At 52.6% G+C, this 15,402-nt stretch overlaps 7 protein-coding genes across 7 annotated transcripts; 3 read left to right on the forward strand and 4 right to left on the reverse strand.

Moving 5' to 3' along the window:
• Window positions 1-1,004: 1,004 nt before the first annotated feature.
• On the reverse strand, window positions 1,005-5,264 carry pex1 (AAA family ATPase peroxin 1). Its single transcript, XM_046091526.1, has 4 exons — window positions 4,969-5,264; window positions 4,672-4,911; window positions 4,540-4,618; window positions 1,005-4,478 (listed from the first exon to the last, which is right to left on the reverse strand). The coding sequence occupies exons 1-4, from the start codon at window positions 5,077-5,079 to the stop codon at window positions 1,276-1,278; spliced, it is 3,633 nt and encodes a 1,210-aa protein (XP_045947503.1). The 5' UTR covers window positions 5,080-5,264; the 3' UTR covers window positions 1,005-1,275.
• A 312-nt stretch (window positions 5,265-5,576) lies between these two features.
• On the forward strand, window positions 5,577-5,927 carry mcm7_1 (DNA replication licensing factor MCM7; the record flags this gene model as incomplete). Its single annotated transcript, XM_046091527.1, has 1 exon — window positions 5,577-5,927. One exon carries the CDS (start codon window positions 5,577-5,579, stop codon window positions 5,925-5,927), a length of 351 nt encoding a protein of 116 aa, XP_045947504.1.
• An 84-nt stretch (window positions 5,928-6,011) lies between these two features.
• On the forward strand, window positions 6,012-8,170 carry mcm7_2 (DNA replication licensing factor MCM7; the record flags this gene model as incomplete). Its single annotated transcript, XM_046091528.1, has 3 exons — window positions 6,012-6,019; window positions 6,126-8,043; window positions 8,102-8,170. The coding sequence occupies 3 exons, from the start codon at window positions 6,012-6,014 to the stop codon at window positions 8,168-8,170; spliced, it is 1,995 nt and encodes a 664-aa protein (XP_045947505.1).
• A 620-nt stretch (window positions 8,171-8,790) lies between these two features.
• Window positions 8,791-9,153, reverse strand: LDX57_009791 (putative adhesin; the record flags this gene model as incomplete). The annotated part of the gene is made up of 1 exon (XM_046091529.1): window positions 8,791-9,153. The coding sequence occupies one exon, from the start codon at window positions 9,151-9,153 to the stop codon at window positions 8,791-8,793; it is 363 nt and encodes a 120-aa protein (XP_045947506.1).
• Window positions 9,154-10,437: 1,284 nt separating this feature from the next.
• LDX57_009792 (ATP-dependent (S)-NAD(P)H-hydrate dehydratase) lies at window positions 10,438-11,295 on the reverse strand (the record flags this gene model as incomplete). The annotated part of the gene is made up of 1 exon (XM_046091530.1): window positions 10,438-11,295. One exon carries the CDS (start codon window positions 11,293-11,295, stop codon window positions 10,438-10,440), a length of 858 nt encoding a protein of 285 aa, XP_045947507.1.
• A 1,441-nt stretch (window positions 11,296-12,736) lies between these two features.
• LDX57_009793 (uncharacterized protein) lies at window positions 12,737-13,793 on the reverse strand (the record flags this gene model as incomplete). Its single annotated transcript, XM_046091531.1, has 2 exons — window positions 12,737-13,735; window positions 13,788-13,793. 2 exons carry the CDS (start codon window positions 13,791-13,793, stop codon window positions 12,737-12,739), a joined length of 1,005 nt encoding a protein of 334 aa, XP_045947508.1.
• A 492-nt stretch (window positions 13,794-14,285) lies between these two features.
• Window positions 14,286-15,372, forward strand: aspf8 (ribosomal protein P2). The gene is made up of 3 exons (XM_046091532.1): window positions 14,286-14,384; window positions 14,479-14,644; window positions 14,717-15,372. Exons 2-3 carry the CDS (start codon window positions 14,486-14,488, stop codon window positions 14,882-14,884), a joined length of 327 nt encoding a protein of 108 aa, XP_045947509.1. The 5' UTR covers window positions 14,286-14,384; window positions 14,479-14,485; the 3' UTR covers window positions 14,885-15,372.
• Window positions 15,373-15,402: the final 30 nt, after the last annotated feature.

The following is a 15,402-nucleotide window of genomic DNA, read 5'->3' on the forward strand; positions in this document are numbered from 1 at the left end:
TATATGTATGCACGAAACGTATGTAAGATAGAAGAAGAGCGGAGAGTAAATGAAAGGAATGAAACTGGGAAAGATGAGATGAGATGGAAGGAAGCTTTGTGGAAAGTGGAAAGTGAAGGCTCGGCCCTCGGTATTAACGGCTGTCTCTTCGGTGCTTAGCGCTGACCAACGAACTACCGTTCCTTTGTTATCTGTCCGATTACATTCTACACTATGTAGACAGTAGACACCCTGGCATAAGGGGCTTGTTATATTTCACACATTCGTGGATCACATACATAACTTATCATTTACAACAATAGCTCCGATTGCTATTGAGCCTATCGAGTATGAGCTGCTCTGGCTCGGCACTCGGCACACCCCTTATAAGTCCTCTCTTAAGGAAATTATTGATTACAATTATTGACGCCGCATGGCTTGCCTAAGATCTTACTGGTATCGAATGAGAACCAACTCGTCCCTCGAGTATGATCAAGGTAGGCAATAGTACCTTTAACTTCGTAAATCATATACTACGAAGCCAAGCAAGAGTGGAGGCCGCAGGGCGCAAGCTGACTAAACGCGGGGAAGTCTCCATCTTCTTCTGGATCGAAGAGACTCACTTCCTCTCTGACTTCTGAGACTTCACAACTTGCCGTCGTTGACCTGGTACACACCAGTATCCGGTCACCAGACTATGAATAGTCTACTATGAGCACAGTCCATTGACGGTCTCAACGGACCAGAAGACAGATACACCAGCGAACTTGCCCCAGCCTTCTCTGCGAAGAACAGGCATGACCCCTCGGTCTGTGTGCCCCCGGGTCCAATTTTGGTGTTCGTTCTTCCTACACCGCCTCGCTTACCGACCAACCAGCAACCGCCATACTGCCGGTATCTTGGGATATAATCCATTCTAATGTTGGTCCTTATGCCTTCGGGCATTTGGTCAATTTGAAACGATACAGAGAAGATTAGCATGGCCCCTGCACTAAGGATGACACGCTCAATCAAAGAGAAGCTACCAGTTTTTTTTTTTATTCCTTACCGATCTTTCCGTGAGGTGCGATGACTTGGTGATCATCGTGTAAGTTGGTGGGGCGGGGGTTCGAACCTCGCTCTTGTCAATTCTTTTTTCCCTTTTCTTTTTCTTGTAGGAGGACAAGATAGACAACCAAACCCACATATAATAAAATTCATAGCACCATAAATGCGCGTCATATTGCCATATTCATACAGCCAATGCAATGCTCTCTATACAAGTCTACGGGAATAAATGTACATGTCAAAAGTCCATTACATCAAACTGGTTCGCCCCCCGATCTCGTTGCCTGCCTCACCGTTGGGCATCTCGCCATTCCGACCAAACACAAACTCGCGGTAGATGCCCTGCAGCCTTCTCCGCTCGGCCTCGCTCAGCGAGCTGCGAGTGCTGTTGAGCGATCGCTCCATGTGCTCCCACCGGACGATGATTTCTTCCCGCGGCTCTTCGTGGGTGGCCTCGTTGGTGGCCGGGGTCCCGGTGTTCGCCGTCCCTTGCTCCATCTGGCGCTGGCGACGTCGTGCGTTCTTAATGGCGTCGAGTTTGGACGCGACCACCGCCGGCGACGGCATCGAAATGGTCCCGTTCTGCTCCGAGTTGGAGTATAGGAACTGAATGAAGGACTTGGTGCTGGTGCCCGTCGACGATGGTTTGGCGCCGCTGCCCTTCGCGGCGGGTTTGTCCCCGGTGCGATCTCCGAGAGCGTCGTGGACGGCTTCTAGATGGGCGTTGTACACTACGGCCTGGAGGTCGGCTCCCGAGAAACCTTCGGTTCTGGCGGCCACCTCGTCCAATCGAGCGGCCACCTCCTCGTCCATCGCCAGCTTCTTACTCACGGCCTGGATGATATCCATGCGGTCCGACTGGTTGGGCATGTCGCAGAGCAGGGACTTGTCCAGACGTCCCGGACGCAGCAGCGCAGGGTCAATCAGATCCGGGCGGGACGTGGCGGCGAGAACGTACACGCCCGAGAGTCCCTCAGCACCATCCATTTGCGTGAGAAGCTGGTTGACCACGCGGTCCGTGACACCGGTGGAATCGTGACCTCGCTTGGGTGCTATACTGTCAAACTCGTCGAAGAAGAGGACACAGGGCCGGGCCGCCTGGGCTCTCTCAAACAGATCACGCACGCTCTTCTCACTGGCACCGATGTATTTGTTCAGGATCTCTGGGCCCTTGACGCTGATGAAGTTCAGGCCGCACTCTCCCGCCACGGCACTGGCTAGCATGGTCTTACCACACCCGGGAAATCCGTAGAGCAGCAATCCCGAGCGCAACCGAAGTGGGCATTGCGCAAAGATGGGGGCATATTTGGTAGGGTATTGTAGGGTCTCCAGGAGGGTTTTGCGCGTCTCGTGCAAACCACCAATACCAGAGAATGTAGTAGTAGAAGAGGTCAGGGTCACATTGCGAAGGGAGGCCGGGGTAAAGCCCTTGATGGCGTTCTCAAAGTCCTCCAATCCAAGGGTGATTGCTCTCGACGCCGCCAAGGGGTCTTGGACGGAGCGGATCAGAGCCTCGTTCCGAGCACGAGAGACATACAGGACCAGATCACCAGGCATATACCCATCAGTTTTACCGGCCAATTCGAGGAAATCGACATCACGCCCAAGCACAAAGCCATCCGCACCCGCTGAGCTAGGACGACTACCTGGGTTTGAGGGATCCAACCAAGAATCCTGGGTGGATGAACTCTCATTTCGCATGTGGCCATTCATCGATATGCTCGCCTCTCGGTCTTGAATCGTTAGTTGTTCGAGCACCTTTCGTCGCCCTTCCTTGTCGGGGGCTCTCAAGTGGATGATCTCGCGAGCGACATGCCCTCCAATGATGATGTTGTTCAAGGCCTCCTTTGACTGTGCTGTCGCCAGCAGCACCACCGGGGAGTTCATGGAGCAGTATTCACGAACCATGGAGCATATCACCTCACTGTTCTGGCGACTACGCCCGTTGTCACCCCCAACCTGCAGCTCGGTCTCCGCCGGACAAAGTTTGTCCAGGTCATCCAAGATGACAACCGACTGTCCGCCGAGACGAGCACACCAAGACGCCGACATGAAAAGACGGTTCAGAGTTTCCTTGATATTGGATATCCGGGTCTCATCGGTCACGAGCTTTCGGCAGGAGAAATACTTCACGTTAAATAGGTACTCGTTTCGCACACGATGCGCCAGCAGGTGAGTGAGAGCTGTCTTTCCAGAGCCCAAACCACCCGTCAACAGGATGGAAGATGACTTGGTGAGATTATCAAGAGACTGTGATATGATCTGGTCAATTCCAACCAGTTGAGGCACAGTCGATGGTACCGGGTCATCGGTGGGCAAGACAGACGAGCCCTGATCCGCGGGCTTTGGTATTTCGGATTGTACCTCAAGAGGCAGCTTCGAGTCGGATCCCAAAAGCCAACCGAGAGGCGGCTTGGCAGTTTCAGAGTTGCTCTTCAATGGAGGGTCGAATCGGATGATCGCACCATCAAAAGCGGACACTGTTTCGTTATCCGCTTTGGGCAAGACCATTCCATCTGTCAACGGGCCCGAGAGTAACCCTTGATCGGCCCCAGAGCTACCGTAAATCACCTTGATGCGCTCGGCCAAAGCATCCTTTGCGGCCGTGGTGTCTGCACCGAACTTGAGGCCATCTTTCTTCTTGGACGGATCGGAGATGAAGGGATAGACCTTGAGAGACTTCACCGCTGACCGCTGCAGCGGTGGCGGAGCTGCTTCAACACGAACAATACCACCTACCATGCTCTCGGCATTCAAAGCTGAGCACAATAAAGATGACACAGCGACATGCTGAGTATCCGGCGCATCGACCCACGGGATCAATTTGGCGACGATTTTGGTGGCGGGCAAGCCAGCATCGTTTGACTTTTGCTCCGCTTGATTCACTTGCTGCTGGGGATCCGGTGGGGGTTTCAGACCGGCTGGTTGAATCACTGTAATGCAACCCCAGCTGGCCCCCCGAAGCTCGTTGGTGGCAAGCATGTCGGGGTCAATCCAAACCCGGAACCCCTCGTTGAGATCCTCCTCAGATTCCGCATCAAAATATTGCCCAGGCAATTGGCGGTCGACGCCTCGGAAATAGAGAGCCCCTCTGCTAGTCGAGTCTGAACGACTCTTTGGTCGCACCGTGCTTCCACTACTTCTTCCCCCAGCACTTCTCCGGCTGCTGCCGGTGACACTTCGGCTGTCCCCTCGTGATCCTCGTGATGACTTGGCGCGCACCTTCGGAGCGACGATGACTTCGGCATCCGGGGCGATTTTCGCAAAGGCAGAGGTGGTGGGCGGGGCAGGCGTGAGCGATGTAACGACTATGTTAGCCGTCGACGTTGGTGACAGATGTAACGCCAAGGGGTGCATATGATCTGCTTGAGTAGTATTGAAGGCGGGATTGGGTAGAGCGCGGATTTGCGATAGTAGGTTCAGCTCTAGGAATGTCGCATGTAGTTCGATGACTATAACCAAGGTCGGTCAGCAATTGCGACCAATCTCGTTCCACGGAGCGGGGGAACATACTCTCCCAATCCTCCGGAGTGAGTGGTTCAATGTTAATGGTGTGAGCCACTGGAGGATCCAGATGAATGAAAATCCCGACCTATGAACATGAGTATCTTCAGAAGCCAAGTATGGTTATAATCGATGAACTACCTTTTGCCCCTCTGCAAGGCCCAAAACTCTGCTGAATGTGGTGTCCAACTCGACCGTAGCGACATCTTGCTCTCTGGCAGAAGGCCCGCTGCTAATACCATCTCTGCCGACTACCGGCGCAAGCTTTCGCTTGCTCGGCATTCCCGTCCACCCCAGATAGCATGAACGTTGCGCGGAATTGCCATTGGCCCTTGCAGTCGTAGGTCTGTATTGTAATTCAACGATGACATTTTGTGCGGTCTAACGGGGCGAGTCAGCCATGCCGGGTACCCTCAAAAACTTGGGAAGACGACGTACTGTGTTCGCATTGACCAGCAGTGCGGTCAATGATGGCGGCAGGTTCACCAGACAGTTCTTCAGAGGCACGAGGGCGACTTCTGCCGTCGTGGAGGGCTTTCGGGGCGCCATTTCCAGGCGCTGCAGAAATCCAATGATCTACTATTGACAAGCGACGCAGGGGTTGGTCCAGGGGAGCTGTAGTGAGGAGGGAGAGAAGAGACGAAGCTCACTATCTCCCCGGACTTCCATCGACTCCGCAGTCCAATTGCCCGCCAATTGCCCGTTGGCCGAGGCGGCCCGCCCTCGTGCTCTTCGGACCGAGACTTTATCCGCTCCGGGGCACGTGCCTGGAAGCTATGTCGGATCGGGACTAGCGTATCTTCCGGAATGGGCGACGCGTCTCTTTCGCGTCGCGACGTTTTGGGCGCCTAAGGCCAGCCAGCGCCAGCTCGGGCGGCTCTGCAGAGATCCACCACCACCACAGACTAACTTCTCGTCTCCGAGAAATCCACCAAGAGTGCAAAGCGACCGCTTCCTTTGGCTTCCGGTCCATGCGATTTTAGTTCGGTCGCCATTTGCAACCCCTCGATTAGCCAATTGCCTTGGCTAAACCCCTTGTCACAAACATGGCTTTGCTTCAGTACAGCGCCCCTGTCGATTATGCGGCGCAATTAGACGCCTTCAAGGACTTTCTGCAGCACTTCAAAAGCTTTGAATCGACCGACGCCTCCGCTGCGACCGAAGCCATTGAAGATCTGCACATCGATGGAGATCGCACCAGCGATGAGTATGACTTTATGGACGATGCGGAAGATGGTGAAGGAAGAGAGGGGGCTGGCCGCAGACGCCGCCAACCAAAGCTCAAGTACATGCAGATGTTGCAGGAAGTAGCGGATCGAGAGCGGTCGAATGTCCTCATCGAGCTGGACGACCTGGCTACCGTGAGTATCTCCCTGAATCTATGCTTCGTGCGCTAACATCGTGGCTCTAGTTCGAAAAATCACTCCCCGAGGACACCGACTTGAAGCTCGTCGATTCTGTGCAGAAGAACACCAAGCGATATGTCGATGTTTTTTCGTCCGCTGCCGACGCCGTTATGCCCAAGGAAACCAAGGATATCACGTATGTCGGGAGATCGCATACATATGGTGGATATATTCATTAACAGCGTGCAGGTTCAAGGACGACGTTCTGGATGTTATCTTGTCGCAACGCGACAAACGAAACGAGGCTATGAACATGGCCATGGAGGCCGATATGGATGCAGTCGCAGAACCCTCGATGTTCCCCCCGGAATTGACCCGCCGATACACCTTGAATTTCAAGCCCCTCACTCCTTCGGGGTCCAGCAGTGAGCGCGAGGGCAAGGCTCTTGCCGTCCGGAATGTGCGAGCTGAGCATCTCGGTAGCTTGATCACCGTCCGCGGTATCACCACTCGTGTCTCGGACGTCAAGCCTGCGGTTCAGATTAACGCCTATACTTGTGACCGCTGCGGATCTGAGGTTTTCCAACCGATCACTACGAAGCAGTTCATGCCCATGACGGAATGTATGTCGGAAGAGTGCAAGAAGAACAACACCAAGGGGCAGTTGTTCCTTTCCACTCGTGCTTCCAAATTTGTTCCCTTCCAGGAGGTGAAAATCCAGGAGATGGCAGACCAGGTACCAGTCGGCCATATCCCTCGAACCATGACCATTCACTGCCATGGAAGTCTCACTCGACAAGTGAACCCCGGTGATGTGATCGATCTTGCAGGAATCTTCCTGCCTACCCCTTACACGGGTTTCAGGGCTATCCGCGCCGGTTTACTGACTGACACCTACATCGAGGCTCAGCACGTCACCCAGCACAAGAAATCATACAACGAGATGGCCATGGACAGCCGAACTCTTCGGAAGATTGAGCAATACCAGAAGTCCGGAAACATGTACGAGTACCTGGCACGGTCGATTGCCCCCGAGATTTACGGCCACCTTGACGTGAAAAAGGCACTGCTTCTTCTCCTCATTGGAGGTGTCTCGAAGGAGATGGGTGATGGTATGCATATTCGTGGAGATCTCAACATTTGCCTGATGGGTGACCCCGGTGTTGCCAAATCTCAATTGATGAAATACATCGCCAAGGTTGCCCCTCGAGGTGTGTACACGACCGGTCGAGGAAGCAGTGGTGTCGGTCTCACGGCTGCCGTGATGCGAGACCCGGTGACGGATGAGATGGTGCTGGAGGGTGGTGCGCTGGTCTTGGCCGATAACGGCATCTGCTGTATTGATGAATTCGACAAGATGGATGACGCAGACCGGACTGCTATCCATGAAGTGATGGAACAGCAGACAATTTCCATCTCCAAGGCTGGAATCACCACCACGCTCAACGCTCGCACGTCCATCCTGGCGGCCGCTAACCCGCTCTATGGACGATACAACCCCCGGATCTCCCCGGTGGAGAACATTAACCTGCCCGCTGCATTGCTTTCGCGTTTTGATATCATGTTCCTTATTCTCGACACGCCTTCGCGCGATGGCGACGAAGAACTGGCACACCACGTCACCTATGTCCATATGCACAACAAGCACCCCGAGACCGAGGATGCCGGTATCATGTTCACTCCCCACGAGGTCCGTCAGTACATCGCCAAGGCGCGCACCTACCGACCAGTCGTCCCGTCGACCATTTCGGATTACATGGTCGGGGCGTACGTGCGGATGCGAAAGGACCAGAAGACCGACGAGGCCAACAAGAAGCAGTTCTCTCACGTCACGCCTCGGACTCTGCTGGGTGTTGTCCGTCTTTCGCAAGCCCTTGCGCGTCTTCGTTTCAGCGATGTCGTCGTCACGGAGGACGTCGACGAGGCTCTGCGTCTTGTCGAGGTCGGCAAGGCTTCCCTGGCCAACGATGGTCACGGCGGCGGTGACCAGAGCCCCACCAGCAAGATTTACAACCTGATCCGCCACATGCGCGACAGCGGTGCTGCTGCCATTGGAGATGGTGAGGAGGGTGCGCTCAGCATGCGCAGAATCCGGGAGCGGGTTCTCGCCAAGGGCTTTACGGAGGATCAGTTGGCGGTGGCCATTGGCGAGTATGAGAGTGTCAATGTAAGTGTCTTGGTTGTGTTGGTATATGATACATATGACTAACATGGTTCACCAACAGGTCTGGCAAGTTCTCGGAGACGGTACACGCTTGGTGTTCCTTGACATTGATGGAGAAATGGCTGAGTGATGGGGCTGCACATCATCTAATCATTGTATTTGACGATTGTTTTCTAATGTTTACTTTGGCCATGACTGACTGGCTTCCTTCCGTTCTTTTTATTTTCCCCTGATATCTGGAGAAATGGATTGGATGTGGAATCCCATTGCAAGGGTAGAATCCGGGACCGGTGTTTCTGGAGTATGTAGCTTTATAACTAGTAGTTCCAACGAGATATAAGGAAACAAAATCTAACATGATAAATTCTCGGACTACGAATGCAGCTGACTCTACGAATCTTTTATTTTTTCCAAAGAGTTTTCCCATTGCTGTTGACTATCTGTTTGACACTATGAAGGAGTGACTGACGCCGATCCAAGACAAATCACTTGTAACTGTATCCAAGGAATGTATAGGAAGAGAGAGCGTGCCATGGAGCCAACTCCATGACAGATTAGATCAACCAATCCCTCGACAGTTGACACAACACAAAAGACAGCCATATATATACATGGCACTTGCATGTATATACACATCTATCTATCCATCACGACCCACCAACCACCCCCAATTCTCCAGTCCAAACCAGACCACAACCACAACCACAACCACCACCAAACCCAGAACAACTCAACCCCAACCCCAAGAATCTAAACAGCACATTGATTCCGAATCGGCACCTCAGCACAAAGGTTGGGGCCGGCGCCAAACGAATTATCGCAAAGAGTATTGCACTCGGTCGACTCGGGAGTAAAGACCAGGAACTTGTAGTTGGGAACGTTGAGACGGAACTGCTTCCGGATATTGTTGTTGTCCTTGGAGGCCTTGTAGCCGGCGCGACAGGCGCAGTGGAAGCGAGTGCCGGTGTTGATGCACGAGGTGGTGATGTCGCAGTGGTTCTCCCCGGAGACGGGGTTGCAGGTGCCGCAGGTTGGGGGTGGAGGGGGACGGCCGGCCACGGCGAGGGTGGAGGTGCTGAAGAGGGCGAGTGCGGTGAGGATGGTGAACTTCATTGTGAGGGTTTATTTAGTTTTTGATTTGGGTGGATGAGAGAGAGAGAGGTAGGCTGATGAATTGGAAGCGAGAGACTGGATAGGTTAACTTGGTTCAGAGCAGATGAGAAGGCTGGTGAGAATGCGATGGAGGATATCTTCGAGGTGTTCTTGACCTCTTTATATGTTCATTTCTTTTCAATTGCTAGCTACCCTTCCCTCTCTGACCAGGCTCGTCTACTTCTTCGTCTCCCCCGTATAGAAAGACAAGTCAGGCTTCCAATATTGCCTCCACCCCGTAACGCCACCTGCGGAAATAAGTACCAAACAGCGCATTGCTCTCCACGTCATAGAAAACAGGTCAACAAAGAGAAAGCCAAAACTTGTGAGACATTGTCTCGAACACTTTTGCATCGCTTCTCGTTTCCGCAGAGGAAGAGACCTCGGGCTACGAATGGGCGGTTCGGGAATACGAGGTCTACAATCCCGTCTTGCTTTTTTTTTTTTTTTTTTTTTTTTGCCTTTGCACACTCTTGCATGAGCTGGGCGGGCACATGGACAGCTTCCACATGACGAGGTAATGATAGTGATTTGGGTTCTCTTCGACCATAGCTAACAGTGGATTCGGGGGCGAAAAAAAGAAGCAAAAGGGAGAAAGAGAGCTTGGTTGCTTTCCCCGGACTTTCGAACTGCACTAGACTGACCATGCATGAGGGGGGATCCGGGGGACTGGACTGGACTGGACTGGACTGGTAGGGGCTGGACGTGTCATTTGTCGGATATTCTCGGTTTTTTGGGGTGTTTGTCTGGCTCGTGTTATTGGTGGTTATTCAGGGAGAATATAGGAGCTGTACTCACGGATTGGACGTCTCGAACTCCCTGTTAACGATGTGTGATGCAGAATAAGGGGACCAATCGCTGGAACCTAGCAAGTTGTCGCCAGTGGCAGGCGGATGGAAACCTAACTTTGGGTTGTCCACAAATCTAAAAGTCTTTTTCGCCTTCCTGCTGAGCAAAAAGGGTTCGGGATACGGGCATGTATGCTGACACACAGGAGTCATCGCCGATGGATATGCAAGCCGCTCAATCCCTGAGACAGTTTATAAATAGTAAAACAATTTGGGGCACGGGATGTCTACCAATTGGGCCAGAAAAACCCCTCATAGGTAATCGAAACAGCGTTCATTATGTCTGTAGGTGAAAGTCGGTATGTATGGACTCCGCTTGTCGTGCCTATGATATTCCAGGTAGGAAAGACATTGGTCGACTTCAGCCAGCCCCTTCTCACTGGTCATAAAAAAACTTCTACAGATGTACTTGCGACCCTTCAGGTTCTCCGATCAATCCCAAAAAGCTGTGGTGGACTTCCTCTGTCAGGTCGCTGGCTTGCATGCTCCGCCCTTTGGCCTTGAAGGCCCGCCGAGAGCATTCTCGCGTAATGGCACTACCTGCCCAGGCGGCCAGCAGCAGCGTCGTTACGGGCGACATGCGCCGGTCTTCCGATTCCAGTTCCGCCTGCACGTCCTGCGGACTCTGCGCCTCCTTGGAATTGTCCTTCTCGCCGGAGTCCCACAATCCGTTATGATAAGCCGCCCGCCAGGCCAGAAGGGTGCCCAATGACCCGGTAAGTGTGTCACCCTGGCCCCCGCTACGCTTCAGTCCACCCGTAATGTCGTTGATGATGCTGGTCACGCCGTTTGAGATCACGTCGTGCGGTCCCTTTTGGATGATCGTCACACCGCCAAGCGCCCTGGAGAGCTTCTCACAGGCCTCTGTTTCTCGCTTGGTGCGGTCATCGCCACTAGATTCCGAGCCGATCTGGGCCAGACTGGGCACATCGATCCCTAAGGCCTTGGCCAGGCGACCAAACTCGTTCACGTTGGGTGTCAGAATACATTCCTTGTACCCTTTAACGAGGTCCGGATCATCCGTCACCAGAAGCAGGCCGTCGGCGTCCAAGACAAACGGAATCGATTTGGAACGGGCTTCCTTCATCACCTCGGTGACCACTTTCAGCGTCACGCCGTCGCGGCCCAACCCGGGGCCTATGACCAGTGCGTGGAGGCGAGAAAGCATAGCAATGATGGGACTGGCAAGAGCCGGCGCATCGATGGTGTTGGGGTTCCCCACCGACTCGCTACTAGGCAGTATCGGATGGACCATCAGATCTGGAGAGTATGTTTTCACAACCTGCATGGATAATTAGTCGGTTGGACCGGGTTGAAACATGGTCCAGTATATAGAGACTTACCGTAGCTGCAGATCGCTCGCAAATAACATGGCTCTGTCTGCTGTTAGATGAGGAACAAGAGAACTCAATAACATATGCGAGTGTGTCATACCATATCGCATCCTGTCAAAGTGCACGCCAATCAGCATCGAAAAAGCCATCTAGCCATTACCTGCGACTTTTGTGTGCGTACCTAATTTGGCCGATGCCATGGAAGAAAAGTACGGAGCTCCCGTGAAGCTGTAAACCATAATCTCAGTCTACCATGTTTCGTAAGCAACGTAGGTGGAGAGAACAACATACTCGGCAGAACCTCCGATGACAGCAACCCGTCCTTGTTGTCCTGTATTGAGCGTCAGCAATTCCTTCTTTTCAGCGGCGATTGTCTCAAGTCAAAACTGGACATAACATGCAAGGACACCAACCCTTATGGAATTTCTCTAACAATGGCGGCACGATCTTCCGCACCTTATTGAACAAGACCTTCGGAGAGGTCGAGACGTGATGTACCGGATCCATGTTCAATCAAATTGACGATAGAAGATAGAAGCACAATGTATAGTAAACTTCGCTGAAAGAAACAACAAAGAGTTTCGACTGAAGAGGCTAGGAGATGATAAGAAGGGGGAAATGCCCGCGGAGGTTGGACGAGAGCAATATCGCCGGTGATGTCACCGCCTGCCAGGTGGGGCCCGATAACCGCCTGAGGGATGCGACATCATCTTGACATCTTTGCCTCTCTAGTCTGTACCTGTGGTCCAGCGTTTTAAATGTGGAGTGGGATTGTTATGTTATTGAGATCACTGGTAGCGTGCCTGAGCTGCATTCTGTATCTAGTAGGCTTTTTGTCCTATTTGAACAAGGTGTCAGGCTAACAACGGGTATCTGTCATGGTGTATCGAAGACTGAATAAACTGAGGCAAAGATACGACTCAGCTACGCACTGAGATGACGCTTGCAGACCCAGAAGAGAAGGGAAGGGGGTAGAGGAATTAGGCTTGAAAATAGAAAACAAATAAAGGAACGCTATGTACCGACTAATCACCGGAGGTGTAGAAGATATGTAAACGAAGGGCGAATATTCGTAGATATAAGAGAAAAGCAAAAGATCGAACCATCTATCGACACCATGACGCTCGCTGATGCTCATAGCAAGTGAAAGCCAACAAAAAGAAAAAGAAAAGAAAAGAAAAGAAAAGCAAAGTCGTATGTAATGCACCCTCGGGGTATACCTCGCTGATGCTCCGTGTCCAAGTGAAAAATGTGCTGACGAAACCCATGTAGAACTACTGACAAAGAAATGACAAGAAATGGAAAGAAAATAGAAAGATAAGAGAAGGTACCGAAAGGTATTTGAAAGCATGCATGGAAGACTCAGCGTCTTCTGGCTGCCAAAGCAGCAAGTTTGTTGCGGCGGGCCAACTTCTCTTGCTTGGCTGCTGCTTCCGCGCGCATTTCTTCATCATCCTCTCGCCTGGCAGCGGCTAATGCCCTGGCTTCTTCTTCCACCACATCCTCGAACCCACCTTCCATGTCCGAGGATGCATCTGAGTAAAAGTCATCGTAGTCGTCTGCATAATCTCCTTCATCTTCTTCATCCGTTCCAAGATATTCGTTCATCCTTGACCGTCCTGCACCTCGGCCCTGTGCTTTCCGGTCATTAGGATTGGCTCGACTGGGCAACCCGGCCGTGCCCCGGTACGCAGGGAGTGCCGGCGTCGGCGGTGGCTTTGCAGTACCCTTGTATGCGAGCTCTTCGGGTTCGCGTTTCTTAATAGGCTTGGTCGGGCCCGCGCTGGGAGCTGCTCCAGACTTTTTGGCGGCTGGGCCTTCCTTGCCCTTCGACTGCGTTTCCTGCGCCCTTTTCTTGCGTTCCATTTTGCTAAGCTTCTCCTTTGGAACGGCTTGATGCTTAAACATGCCCACTTGTGATGGTGCATTATCTTGAAGTGCCTTGGCTTTCATCATGAGATCCGCATATGAGCCTTTAGGCGGGGCTTTAGAGGATGTCGGGGCTGCCTTTTGAGTGGCAGATGTACTGCTGTTGGTTAAAGGTTTGGAGGATCTGGCGGGGGAAGCGATGGTGGGACGAGACTTGGCAGAAGCGGATGCCACAGCTGGGCGTGAAGGTAAGAGTTTGCGAGGGCCTTGGGTATCAGGTTTTTGGGTACGGGGCAGCTGCTCCTCAGCTTTGCGTTTTGTGCCCGCGGCCAGAGATTTCCGCTCGGGTGGGATATCGCGGGGGGTTGTGCTGGGCTTGCGGACTTCAGATTTGGCGGTGGAGGATGAAACCGGGGCTGATAGTGTTGAAGAGGAGGGTGGTAAACGAGAAGGTTTTCCCGTCTCGATGGACGAGAGGACCGAATCGAGAAACTACCCAAAGATTAGATCCAGTCACAAATAGAACTGATGGAGGACATCTTACACTCATCTTGGCGGCTGGAAGGCTGAGATCGATATACTGGCACAGATAGGGATCGAAGACGCGGGGTATCGATAGGCAAAATTCACCGTCGATGATTAGTACAACGGGATAACTTCATGACTTCGCCGAATCTGTGAAGCTAGTGCTCGAGAAACGGCGATAAGACGTTTCCACGCTCAAACCTTCACGGTAAATGAGGGGGAAACGAGACTTTGCCGGTTATCGCGGTGGGGAGAAGCGTTTAGCACAGCAACGTCGTTCAGGAGAAAACGTTGGGAGAAGAGGAAAGAGGACAAGGAGCGAGTCGCCATCCTGTCTTCTAGAACCAGCGAGTCACGTGCGACATCGAATTCAGACAAAGAGGAGCCTTACCGCATTAGGCAGCAAGCCTCTGCGCCACACGCGCTCGCTTAGAGGCCCGTTCTCACCAGCCACAACCCACCAGGCGCGGCGCACTTTTTCTCAAGAATTCGATGATCCTCTTCTCGACTTTCACTTCCTCATCGCCAACTTCCCGTCGAACTCGACGTCTCAGTCTCCGCCCAATCCTAGCGGTTAAATCGATTGATTCTCGTGTTCAATACACTAAACAAATCTGTATGTGCATTTCTCGAATCGACTCGCCGGTCTCGTTTGATACCTGCGCGCGGAAATTAAAAGTCTAACGGAGTTTTTCTTGTTGTCACCACAGATTCAAAATGAAGCACGTCGCCGCTTTCCTCCTCCTCACCCTTGCCGGTAACGAGTCCCCCTCGGCCGCTGACGTTAAGAACGTCCTCTCCTCCGTCGGTATCGATGCCGATGAGGAGCGTCTCAACAAGCTCATCTCCGAGCTTGAGGGCAAGAACATCCAGGAGGTTAGTGAACGCAATCTGATCGTTTGCGCATAGTGCGCACACAGAATAATTGCTGACCATCTCACCCTACAGCTGATCTCCGAGGGTTCTGCTAAGCTCGCCTCCGTTCCCTCCGGTGGTGCTGGTGGTGCTGCTGCCGCCCCCGCCGCTGCCGCTGGCGGTGAGGCTCCCGCTGAGGAGAAGAAGGAGGAGGAGAAGGAGGAGTCCGACGAGGACATGGGCTTCGGTCTCTTCGACTAAACGGTTTCATCGCTCCGAGTCCAGAAAAAATGGCGATAACTCGTGGGGGAACAGGAATCTGGAGTTGGGGGAAGAAAATTTCCCAAGGAAATGGTCAATCTTGCATATTCCAGGGTTTCCTGATGCAGTTACGATTTGTGCATACGTGAAGTTTAGCCAATACAGGTTGTCTGACCTCCTCGAGCATCGTTTCTACGTTTGTTGGTATTACTTGTAGTATGTAAGTTGCTTTCTTAAGAGATTGGTCCACCACTCATTGCCCCGGGCGGACCCAATGTACGTACGCGGAATTGCCCCTTGATATCCTCTTCGTTGGTCTGGGTATCAATAATTAAAGGTCGGGGAACCAGCGACAAGATCTAAGGTAGATTACACTCCGTACATTGTACTTCAACATTTAAAACAGCCAATAACAAAGACCGTAAAAAGCGCGATAAGAAAGCGCGAATCGAAGGCAGGAACAATTTATAGGGCAGGGCGCAGAAACCCTAAGATCCGTGCTGAGAAGGGAATGGTGG

The sequence above is a fragment of the Aspergillus melleus genome (genome assembly GCF_016097325.1).
Source record: "Aspergillus melleus strain CBS 546.65 chromosome Unknown contig6, whole genome shotgun sequence".
NCBI lineage: Eukaryota > Fungi > Ascomycota > Eurotiomycetes > Eurotiales > Aspergillaceae > Aspergillus > Aspergillus melleus.

Coding starts and splice junctions, on each gene's coding strand:
- aspf8 (XM_046091532.1), top strand. CDS start 14,486: ATGAAGCACGTCGCCGCTTTCCTCCTCCTCACCCTTGCCGGTAACGAG. Junction 14,645..14,716: donor AGGGCAAGAACATCCAGGAG/GTTAGTGAACGC, acceptor CTCACCCTACAG/CTGATCTCCGAGGGTTCTGC.
- pex1 (XM_046091526.1), bottom strand. CDS start 5,079: ATGGCGCCCCGAAAGCCCTCCACGACGGCAGAAGTCGCCCTCGTGCCT. Junction 4,912..4,968: donor TGCTGGTCAATGCGAACACA/GTACGTCGTCTT, acceptor TCGCCCCGTTAG/ACCGCACAAAATGTCATCGT. Junction 4,479..4,539: donor CACTCCGGAGGATTGGGAGA/GTATGTTCCCCC, acceptor CCTTGGTTATAG/TCATCGAACTACATGCGACA.